The 12,337-nt window shown below is 36.5% G+C and overlaps 1 protein-coding gene and 1 long non-coding RNA gene across 12 annotated transcripts; one reads left to right on the top strand and one right to left on the bottom strand.

Moving 5' to 3' along the window:
* Positions 1 to 86: 86 nt before the first annotated feature.
* Positions 87 to 12,277, top strand: LOC117209395 (PDZ and LIM domain protein 3). 11 transcript variants are annotated; one of them, XM_033451406.1, is made up of 10 exons: positions 108 to 533; positions 1,444 to 1,569; positions 2,370 to 2,593; positions 3,159 to 3,315; positions 8,640 to 8,795; positions 8,927 to 8,977; positions 9,421 to 9,509; positions 10,864 to 11,008; positions 11,082 to 11,120; positions 11,877 to 12,277. In XM_033451406.1, exons 2-10 carry the CDS (start codon positions 1,456 to 1,458, stop codon positions 11,967 to 11,969), a joined length of 1,068 nt encoding a protein of 355 aa, XP_033307297.1. In that variant the 5' UTR covers positions 108 to 533; positions 1,444 to 1,455; the 3' UTR covers positions 11,970 to 12,277. The 11 variants fall into 11 exon arrangements, with proteins under 11 accessions (XP_033307305.1, XP_033307297.1, XP_033307300.1 ...); XM_033451405.1 differs by lacking the exon at positions 108 to 533 and adding an exon at positions 1,031 to 1,154; XM_033451409.1 differs by lacking the exon at positions 1,444 to 1,569.
* Positions 1,365 to 2,478, bottom strand: LOC117209399. The gene is made up of 2 exons (XR_004487914.1): positions 2,350 to 2,478; positions 1,365 to 1,656 (listed from the first exon to the last, which is right to left on the bottom strand). It is a non-coding gene; the product is annotated as an uncharacterized LOC117209399 (long non-coding RNA).
* Positions 12,278 to 12,337: the final 60 nt, after the last annotated feature.

Raw genomic sequence — 12,337 nt, forward strand, 5'->3', positions numbered from 1 at the left:
GTAGAGTTATTTAACATTTTTAAGGTTTCCTCCTTTGTACAATTAGCTCCATTCCTATCGGTGTTCATTTTTAACAGTTAGCAATATTAGCGGGATATTAACAAATAACAGGCAATTAATATTACTAATTTAGATGCGATATCATTCGGATGAATGCGGCTGTTATGTATATACTTTCTTAGTATCGTGTAAATCGAGATAAATGAGTCACTAGAACGGTACACTCTTAAAAGTGTGATTGACTAACCTTTCGCGCTATAGGTTGCTAATTTAAGTCAAACTTACGTACAATCTCTTCCTCTCGGTTTATTTGATGTACTCTCTTTTACTATTTCTCTTCCTTTCTTGATGTAGTCTCATTAATCACGGTGCAGTCAATTAGATCGAAACAACATAAGGAAGAGACCCTTTCAAGTATTCGTAGATATCACTTACAATTAGTGAAAAAGAGAAGAAAGTGCGGTTGAGAGTTTCAAGAGCTTGAGGCGAAGATGTCTCTTAAATTTTCCGTAGGCAACTTTTACGAAACCTATGTGAGTACATATGTAGCAGCCTGATCAAATCCTACATTTTTCTTCATTTTCTCTCCTCTGTAATTTACGATGATGTAATCTGATGGACTATGTTTCATCCTGCATCGCTTTTTTTTTTAAAGATTATATTGTGCAATCCACAGGCATATTTTTCCTTTGTAACTTTGAAGGAAAGCACCCATTGTAATTTATGAATGTGTTTAATAAATGATTTACGTGCAGTGTTTAATTCTGTACATTCATTCAATATCCGGCGACATTTTTCTGATTCCTTATAGACGTGTCATATAATTAATCGTATAATTAAAGTATTTTTACACAAGCATATTTTTTTACAAGTATTTTTACAAGTATATATTTACTTTCATTCGTCGTTTAAAGCATACTTTGTAAAGAGAGGATCATTTTGGAAGAATAATGTTTGCGGGTTAAAATTACTAAGAATTTATAATATTGTGATATTTAATTTCATGCACTATCATTGATCCTATCGGTAGGCATAGCAAGGGTAGGGAGGCCGCAAATGCCAGAGAAATGAGTGCAGGTCGGACCAGAACAATACACACGGTATGCCAATTCGAAATGGGGCCAGAATAGCAGAAGCGGCGAGCCGGTAGTTGGGTAACTAAGCTCACAAAAGTAAAGCCTGTCAAAATAAAGTGGCGGTGCAGCCAGTAGTCCTCGTTAGCCAGTAAGGAGCGTAAGCACGGGTTCGATATTGCCTCGAGTCGTCGTACATTTCTCAACGATCTCGCAGTTTATCAATTTTCTCATTTGATTGGAAAAGCTTTTCGTTTCTTTGACCTTTTTTCGTGCTCTTTCGTTATCGTCTTGCTCTTAATACTCAAATTAGCGATCGGTCTCTGCGATTTCCGTTCGTTATAAACACGCGATTGCGTTGTTCTGATAGACAGAGTAGAGCATGACGAGGAAACAAACGGTGATCGTGAAGCTTAAGAGATCCAGCACCGGCAAACCTTGGGGAATACGTATCGCTGGAGGCGCTGATTTGGGTACACCGATCGTCGTCACCCGCGTGAGTTCTTCTTTCATGTCTACTGTTACTGTTAGATGCATACAGCTTATGGTTATTATTGGATCTGCAGCAAATCTATTTATCTATCTATAACAGAGAACAGCAAGCAATGGAGATCATTTTCTAATGTACATAAGCTGCTGCTGTTGCTGCTTACCATACAACGATATCTATCCAATTTAAAATACACGAATATTTATTACAAACGGATTATTATCTTATTCGCAAAGCAATTAACTACCGCCTAATATCGTCACGCTTTTAAACAAGTACAAGATGCCTGTAGATTATACCGTATACGTTAAATCATAATCACGTCTAGCTGACACTTGTGACCTAATCTTGTGCGTCTTTTTGATCGCCTCGACTGCATTTTATCCAACATGACTATTAAATGCAGCACAGAGAAATCGTAAACACATTTGAACGCTATCCAAATGCTTCTATCATTTAATCGTCATTGCATATTACTTTACGTATTCTAATTAAACGGCAGGTCTTCGCATCTTTCGCGCGATAATCTAGAATATAAAAACACCGATATTCGCGGTATTTATGTTTCTGATATTCGCTTGATAGCAACATTTTGTTGATAATGTAACTAATACAGCTTTACAACGTCCGATGTCATGCCTGTTATTTTAATTGTTATAGTCGGAGAGAGAGAGTCAAACTAACGTTATTTCAATTATTAAAAAACGATGCCTCGAACGTAGAATTCTCTTACGTTAGTTAAGAAATAGCAAGCCTTTGAAAATCAACGATGCGTGGTTATCTTACGATAGAATTTGTATTTGCAGTCGGAGAACGAGACGCTTCAGAGGGGTGATGTGATCAAGAAAATCGACGATTACGACACGCGAGATGTGAGGCATGTAGACGCGCAGAATCTTCTTCAAAACTCTGAATCAATAAGGCTCGTGGTCGAAAGGTCTGAGCCGTCGAATGCATCTCGTATCAACATTACCACGTCATCTCCGATTATCCAGTTGAACACTGGCGACAGGGCTGCGGTCACTAGTCTGTCAGAAAGCAATTCCACCTTTATTATTATGCGTTCGATTTATCGCATTACTATCGGCACGCTACTACTGCTACGTAACACGACTATTAACGCTTCGTATTAAACTTCTCCCTACCTTATTTTATACATACTTTAATCGCAGCGCCTGATTGACAGCTCATCGCATCAAGAAACATCATCGTTAGTTCGACGATCACTTTCTTTCTTGCAATTACAATAGAATTTTTCGAATCCTTCGTTTCGTAGAAAATCTTCGAAAATTAAAGTAAAAGCGAAAAATGCACGTCTTTGTACCCTTTGATCGATGTATTACATTAAGAAGGGCCAGGGAAAACCACTGATAACTTCAGGGATCGATAAAGCAAGTTTTGGTCCGCTTTGAAATTTCTAACGTTGAAGCATTATCGTTACGCTACGTCTGTACACGATATTAAAACAAAATCTATTTTCTGTATAGTAAATTCAGATGTTTGAAAGTGATCGTCGAAAGTATCATCGAAGCTCTCGTGAGAGGAATTTGTTTCATATTGATTCGTTAGTAAGATACTTTCCCATTCCGCTATAGAGCTAAACAACGGAAAATACCGTCGGAATTACCGAAGAGCCCCGTACCGCCGCCTTTAATCGACGAATACAGGCCGCCTGCATCTTCACCGGAACACCTTAACTTACCGCACGAACATCTCGATGAGGTTCGCGAAGAGAGAGCCAATTTGTCGCAGGTACTTTCAGCAGATTTTGAAACACGAATTCACACGCAGGAGCAAGCAATCTACATCGCTATTCGTCCTGTTGTAATAAACTCGTTCAATATATATTATGTTCAACGTTCTGCCCGAGAATTTGAACAACGATCAAGCGAATGTAAGTATTTGCTCGCTTCTATCTCATCGACAATTAATTTTAGCAAGTGTATTTTAAACAAACAATAGAATCCACGTAACACACGGTATGGCCTCGGAGACAATAGTAAGAACGGATTGTCATTCACTCGGAGCATTTCATTGCAACATCGATTCTTGAAAAAAAAAAAAAAGAAAATTGTTTTCTATAGCGCTTCCTAAATTTGAGAATGTAAACGTCGCCTGATTAGTTCAAACTACCAGAGTAGTTCATTGATCCGTAAATGCAATACTATGAAGATGAAGCGAATGATACGTCTTCACGATTGTTGGATGTATCTATAATTCTTTTCCAACACCCTGTAACTCTTTTCGACGACGTTTCGTCGCCGCTGTACATTCTGAATATCATAATGTCCGATAAGTTGCTCTAGATTCACAGATAAATAAAATCGGAAAGTCGATCGTTTAAAAGGCTCTATAAAAAGATTGACAAGCAAATAACAAACCCATCCGGCGAAACGACAAAATCATTCGCTAAGTAGAGCAGAGATCGTTATCTATGAAATTAGATATTTTTTTCTATGGCTTCCGTGCCGTCAAAGACTCGAGAGAAATAAAGATAAAGAAATAAGAAATAAATAGAGCAACTGGATTAAACTTGGATAATTGTTGAAAAGTGACATCGTCTTCTGCATGCTCCGCATAATATCGTTCTTCGTAATGAATTTATATGTATATCATGCGACTAGAATATAAATTATTGTATTTCAAAGTACACGGTATATTGCATTTGGCAAGTTACACACCGTTTCGAAATATGTCGTTCGAACGCTTTGAAACTCAATAACTCATAGTTGGATCACCGAGTAGTTGTGGAATGACAGAATATCCGTCGAATATAATTTGCTATTTCCGCATTCTATCCGAAGATGTCAACAAGCTGTACGATGTATTCGATTTCGGTTCAAGTGGAAAAATGATCTTACGGTCGTTTAATAACGAATTTAGGGCAAGCTATCCGTACATGATCGTTAAACATAGATCGATTTGAACCCCTTCGTCGAAACGGCGAGAGTATTTACTCGTTCGTCTTTGGCTTTTAGTCGAGCTTTTAGTCCGGTTGTTAATCCATCCATTTATACGGCTACCGCTCCCCGCGTATCGCTCTGTCTTCTTAGCTAAGTAGCGGATTATTCTCTTACACTCTTCGTTAAGCTTACGATTTCGACGGGGACACGATTACCGCTGACTTTGTCAGATGGAATCACGGTCTCGGAAGATTTGAGAGATCAATAGCTATATATGTACGTACAGTTTCGTGATACGAAGACGCCTTTATTCGCGAGACGTCCGAAGCGTGAATATATTTTTGTTGGCCCGCCACGATGCCGGAAAGTCCACGTAGAGGCAGTTGCCACGCTATAAATATCGCTTTTGCATCGAAACCACCTCTCCGATCCAATACTACGCGATCCAGAACGATTTCGGAACACTATTTCGATCCTAGTCTCCGCTTGAAAATACACATTCTTATTGTTCTGCCGATTGCAACAACAAAATGTCAACTTAGAGAAATTCCAAGAGAACGGTACGTGTTAACCGTTATACTCTGTTCGTGCAATAAACGATTCATCGAGTATTAGATTCCCTCCGAAGTAGTCCTATGGCTACTTTAAGGGAAATACAATAGCGAAACTCGGTACAAAACGTTTGTATTTGTTTATGATAAGTAACTAAACCGGCGATGAAAAGGCACGCTGAGCCAAGGAAAACATTTTCCACGATGTTTCGGATATTCGTCCAAGGTCGCGAGATATACCAATCGTTATATCGAAGAAAACATCGCCTGGTTAACGAACGTATGTAACAAGCAGAATGTACAAATAAAAAAAGAAGAAAAAAAAGAAGAAACGAATGCGAGAATGATTGATTCGAAGAACAATTCACATTTGAAATGATTAAGAATACCTATTTTCTAGTTTTCTCGGGATTTGGTTCGAATCCAGATGTGACACAATCGATCAAAAATACATACAAATGGCAATCGAAATAGAAATTAATCGTTTAATGGGTTGTAATTATTCTATCGAAAGGATCGTTTCGGTAAGCATTTTTTATATTGGAGAGGAAATGCTGCTAGCAAGAAAAAGGATTGTGGTAGCTGATAGAGATCGACAAGAAAATTATATCGCCGATCAAGAGGATAAAACGTAGGAACGATCGAGATACGTCGGTAATACGTGGAGAGGAGAAGAAAGAGCGCGAGAGGAGTCGCGTGGAAAAGACCAGAGTTAGTGCCGCCCGCGCAACGAGGCAGTGCGTTAGCGAATATTCGTAAGGGAGAGATCCACAGGAAAAAAGTGAAGTAACTTCTCGGTGAAAGCGGGAGGAAAGAGGGGAAAAAAGAAAGCGATTCTCGATTAAGAGTGCTACCGCAGTTGCAGGAATACGAACTTTGGTTCGATTAAGAAAACGATGCCGGCTTACACGACCATTTATCGTCACAACATCGAACACCAGCCGAAAGAGGAGGAGGCTGCCGTGTTTTGGGTACGAAACAGTTATCAGTCATTAAAAGTAAAGGAAACCTATTCCATGTTTCGTCGAATATCGATAATTCATCATCGTTACGATATCATTCAAGTATTTAATTAATCAGAACTTTATGCCGATCTATCCAATCTTTGTTACTACGGCGGTGCAATTTCTTTTCATCTTTTGTTGAATTATCGATCCTTGACGGACAGGAATAGTCTTAATTCAAAAAAAGAATTTTTATCGTCTCGTTGACATTTCGCATCAGTTAACAAGATAAAATATCTTATCATTGTTGAAAATAAAACAACACAGCATCGAGAAAGAAGACCGTGTTGTTCCTAACGCAACGTTTTCCTTCTCATCCGTCTTATATTATTTTTTTCTCGTATCTGTCGACACTGATTCAGAACGGATATTTTAACAGCAATCGTTTTTTCTATAAAGAATTTAAAGATATGGATTAGCGATCGAAATCGACTATTACTCGTTAGAAACGAACACGTAACGTAAGATGATCTAAATTTTGAATTACGTCGCCGAGTGCCAACCTTGACACCCTCCGTAAAAGTAGGGCTAGGTCTTGATTCTACCCTAATGACACTGAAAAAGACAAGCAAACGAACTTGCATACGGCTTATCACGAAACGGTGCACACTGTAAGAACGAATGCAACGGAAGGAAGAACGATTCAATTGAAAAAAGATTACGGGGGGTATGACTGACTAATAACGCGATGCAATAAAACGAATGTAAGCATGTTACCGACTATTCATTGGAATCTTAATCTATTTTCGTAAATGAGATCTGGGTTACTCAAACACAAGAGGGTCATACAACGACACTCTTACAGCTTGTCCTCTTGACTTTCCAAAGAACTTGCTTCGTTAAAAAATTATTTCGGCAACGTTGAAAAACGTTATCGCAGGCTAAGGGAATAAACACGAAAGAAATACATAGGACAGGGATCGTTGTTGATTATGTAGAAACATTTTAATTTACCAGACCTTTGGTCTATCAGATACTGTGACTCAATTTACAAAATATCGAAACACTTGTTGTCTTTTCTGTGTACCTTGCCAGCAGAATCTAGAAAGTTTTTTCATTGTTGTAGTTCGAGTTTCAGTGCATCGCTACCGAGCCAAACGATAAACAATTTTCGAAACAACTGTTTCGGTGCGTCCGAATTTAGTTCGGGGACATTCTATAAAACGACGTGAAAACAACTTCCTTCTCCGAAATGACATATTTTCGACGGATAGTTAATAATGATATAAGTATATGACATAAGTAGATACTCGATGGAAGTACTTTAATCGTGCTTTCAACTTTTTAATTAAAAAGATCAATGATAATAAAAATTAATCAAGAGTTGACAAGCATTGATCGTGGCGGAGAAAAATTTCGCAGCAGACGGGGTACACGTTATTTTTGCCGGCTAGGGTCCTTCATCTATTTCGAGAGAGAGAGAGAGAGAGAGAGAGAGAGAGAAAGAGAGAGAAAGAGAGAGACCGTTACTCACCCTCTAAGATAATATTTCTGACCCATTTATAATGAAATAATCGTTATTTGATATAATTAATGATCTCGTGAAAGCCAGGATTGCATCGATCGTTGCATCGATCGTTGCATCGGTCGTTCAATCGTAGTTCGTTCGAAACAAAGTCGATAGTGACTGTATTCAAATTCGATCTTCTATTCTTGCAAGCGCGTCTTATAAATACGACGCGTAACTTTATCCTGCTGTTCACTCTCTTTCTACATCGTTCCACTTGACATTCTCATTTTCGTCATTTTTTAGCAATGACGACAGCCGATCAAACAACATCAAGCAAGCATAATCATCTTACATCTTTATAGCCCACGGTTTCTGTTCTTCAATCTTCTCGACTCTTCTCGAGTTTTCGTGGAAATGTAACAATTGTATTTTTAATAATTTCGTAATTCTGCGTAAAACTCCGTGTAGAACGATAGATAACGTAATCGCAGGAAATACTTGGCAAACGCTTTGTTTGTAACGCCACGGCTTTATGCAATTTTCTCATTGTACAGATACGAGCCAAGTACCAAAAATTTTAGATACTTTTTATACCTTTCATTTGAAACTAATGGTGGTCGAGCATTATATTTCACAGTGCGTGTTCATTTCCGGTTGCTATAGTTGGCCAAAAATATCATCTTCGTTGTAATGATATTTGGTCGTTTAACGAATTGTCATCGTAAAAAAGCAATTAAACGTAAATAGAGAACCTACGGAAAAATAACACATCAATATCGAGGAAATAATCGGTAAATATATTTTTAATCACGTTTGAAGATAAAAGCCATACGTTGTTATTGCAACAGTGTCGAAAATTAACGAGGTGTCATCGGTCATCATGGCCTCTTAATAATGGCTTATTTTAGCTTTCGTTGGTTGGTAATTGACACCGTTCTGGCAGAATATTTCACGCCTACTTAGCTTATTAAACACTTTTTTCGTTACACATAATTCGTTAATTATTTTTATCGATTAATTACAACTTTACTCGTACCTTATTTTTACCATTCGTATCATTATTTGTATCATTATTTCAAGGTACAGTTGAAATAGTTACACTCATAATCGATAAACATAAAGGAGTATATTACATGATCTGAATACTATTGATAGCGTCGATTTTTAGCCATACCGCACAACTCCTCTGGTCTTGCCAGGTGCAAAGATAAAAAAGGATGCTCCGCTTGGAGAATGCTACTTGCGCCATCATCCCAATCCGATGATCAGAGCGGCACCGCATCATTACGAACAAGCTCATCCTGAAGTTGCTATGAAACAAAAGGTACGCTTTATTCAATCCTGCGCTGAAAAATGCTTCATTTGTGAAAAACTGTCCTACGTTTCGATTTGCTTGAAACAAAGGACAATCTTTTATATTAATTTGTATATATATTTTGTGCAACATCTGATTAGGTGGCAGAAACGGTACTTCAACGTGTCTTGGGACCGAATGAAGTTCCAAAGGTTTGGATTACTTTATACTCAAATCGCTTTTGCTTCCGTGCGATACAATATGCTTTTGCTTTTAGTAAAAACAGTCATTATGTGGCATGTAATCTACATTTTTGTTTCAAATTGTATATTGTTCCTATCAAGCGATTTTTTAAATTTAAATTTATATATCATCTCTACAAGGTACTTTTCTAACTAAACTTTAAGTCTATTTTATAATGTAACTGAAGTTATTATTAAGCTTCAAATAACTAATTGAATACGTGTTAAAACGTTATTAAATAACTGATAGACGCGTTATTACGATAAATTATGAAATTCCAACTAATACATATTTTCAATTTGTTTAGTGGTAAATTTATGACTTAAGAAAAGATTTAAACGAACAATACCATTGTAATAAATTTGCAGTTACTGCAGTTATTATTTTTTATCTCGTACAATTTTATTCTTAGGTTGTCCACAAGCAATTTAACTCACCAATTGGACTCTATTCCGAACAAAATATTGCCGACACTATAAAGAGCCAAACAACCGCTATACCGTAAGTAATAAATAGATATACATAAAACAAATATTAATACGCCGTACAGCTTGCAGTAGCGTAATAAAGTTACTAGCATTAATACTATTAAATTTTTGCTGGATGCTGATACTTATCAAACTATTAACTCTGAGCAGTTATGATCTTGGCGCCATTAACTAACGGATATTTTAAAATTATAACTTGAATAATAATGCATCGAAAAAATGACCCATAGTTTACGTGCGAGGGACATTAATCGGAAGTTGCAAATCGAGGATTTATCAATTCATTGGTTATAGACTGTCGGGCACGTGATCAGAACGGGAGTATGGACGTAGAACAGAAAACGCAGCTGTCAGTCCTTACACTGTTGTTTCCTTTTCACAATGGATAACACTCACGTGCAGTTTGTTTGTTTTCCAGCATTTTCATAGACTTTTCCTTCGTGAAACAGAAACAGGAAATACAGGAGCAAGCGAGAATCTTGAAAGAACAGGCCATAGCCGCCGCCTCGAAGAATGTGTGGCCGCAATTCAATAGACCAAATTAATATCCAGTTCGAGACGTTTTTCGATGCTTCTCGCACGTCGTAGTATATCCATAGTTTCAAATTCTATTGTTTTCACGAGAATCATTGGTCACATTCCTTGTCTCGCAATTGTTTCTTTCTCTTAAAATTGTTTATCGTCCTTCCTTCTTTCTTTCTTTTTTAATAAGGCAAATGAGCGTGGCCACTGATCCGTGATTAAGCTCTTGATAATCGTTCGATAAAGTATTTATTGATTCAAACTCTTTTGCTTTACAGTTTAATATCTATAAATCGTAATTATAGGGTCGTGATGCATATAACTACATAGATACATACATATTGCAATTTGTTGTTGTGACTTCAAGTAAATCGATAAAATCGACGGAAAAGCTAGAAAAAAAACAAGTTTCAAAGGAAATTCTTAGAATAACCATACTATATATTTTTCTGCATGCTGTACCATTGAAAGTAATCAATAATTAATCAGAGTAAATGTTCATGCAAATTAGTAGCCTTACTAATTTTGATACTCATACAATCAAGAAGCAATTCTCGAAAATTACAAATCAGTATCACTAAAAGCAGCTATTTGTATCCTATTAGTGAAATATAGTATCTTAAATGTAAGAATCGACACCTCATGTGATTCTCGAGAAAAGCATCAAAGATTTAGTTGAGACATATTTGTGACTCGATTAATGAAAAGGGCATGGAAGCGGTCCGAAAGTCGCTCTCGAACAAACAATTGGCGATATAACCCTGGCTGCTGCTAACCGATCTGACAAAATCGAGGCAAATGAATTAAAAATAGTCCGTGTGTACACATGCGATACAATGGTACAGCTCGAAGAAACCGGTGAAGTACGACCCGAGCAAGAGCGAGGCTTACAAGGCTCTGCAAGAGGAGGCTCTTGGTGACGTAGTGCAGGAAGTAAGACAACCGGCGCGCACCGGTGTTTTCTCTCCGCAAAAGGTTAACCAAAATAGGGTATGCATATAGAATAGTTAAATTCTACTTACTATCTAAACGTTACTCTTGTCTGATCAATAAATATTTTCAGATATACCACGCTCGACCAAAAAGTCCAGCTGGACCATACGTAAGTAAAACTTTAAATACATATTCGGATTTTACATCAGCGTCATTTGACCGCGTTATATGTACATACATGTATAGAATATACGTACGTGGACACATAAGTAAAGTCGGTAGAAACGATATAGTGAGGTTGTACGATCGGTCGACGTTAAAGTCTACATGTTGAAGCCATACATCACAGACATACATACTTAGGTTGAAAGTTGAAATAATATAGGAGAGACTTTAGAGCTTGAGTCTTGTTCGGGACTGTACGATGTCAACACAGAATTACTTTTTTTCTTCAAATAGGGCAGTTAGGCGGCCGGTGCAAAGAATGTCCTGGTAACTCTAGCCACAGGAATGCTTACTGGCTGAGTGCGGCTAGATCACTCGATGTCACCATTTAACTGTAACATTTTAATTTTAATAGACTCACGGCAGTCTTTGTAATTATATAAATTGAATGAATATAGAAATTCTTTTCCCTTTTATAAACACATTATAATCACAAACGATTATTTACATAAATCTGATGTCGATTCGTATATGTCACTTGCATATTTTTACGTATACATTTGTTTATAAATACTGAATAAGATATTTTATGGTGACAGAAAAAATCTTCTCCTTAAATATTTAAAACCAATTCAAAAATTATAATTCATTCAAATGATTCAAACATATGTATTGTATTACTATGAATGCCAAGCGTTTATAAAATTTGTTAACGATATCACTTTATTCAACTACAATGGTAATTTATAATTTTTTCTAGGTAAATATTCTTGATGACGACGGTGAAAAAATCCACCAGAGTAACAGCTTCAAGAGGATCATGTATAGTGTTTTGGGACAAACTGATTATTAATTTGCGAACTGACGTTATAAATGTACTTTATATAATATAAAATATAAATATATATTTTATTTATTGTTCATTGCAACAAATGTTAAATTAAAACTGATCAAGAATTAATCGCGATAAAAAATTGTTAAAATAACATAATATTATATTTAATTATATTTAAAACATAAAACTTGTAGTTCTTCTACAAATTCTACAAGTTGGTGCAAATTTTATATGCTGCAAAACATGTCAAATCTTTCCTTAATCCACATTCTGATAAAAAATTATGCAATTAAATAAACATTCAGTGTGAATTATGTATGACGAAATGACGATTTTATTATGTCCTTTCAGTCTTTAATGACGTTAAATAATAGTTAGTATTACAA

This window comes from Bombus bifarius, unplaced genomic scaffold (assembly GCF_011952205.1).
Source record: "Bombus bifarius isolate JDL3187 unplaced genomic scaffold, Bbif_JDL3187 scf7180000008176, whole genome shotgun sequence".
Lineage (NCBI taxonomy): Eukaryota > Metazoa > Arthropoda > Insecta > Hymenoptera > Apidae > Bombus > Bombus bifarius.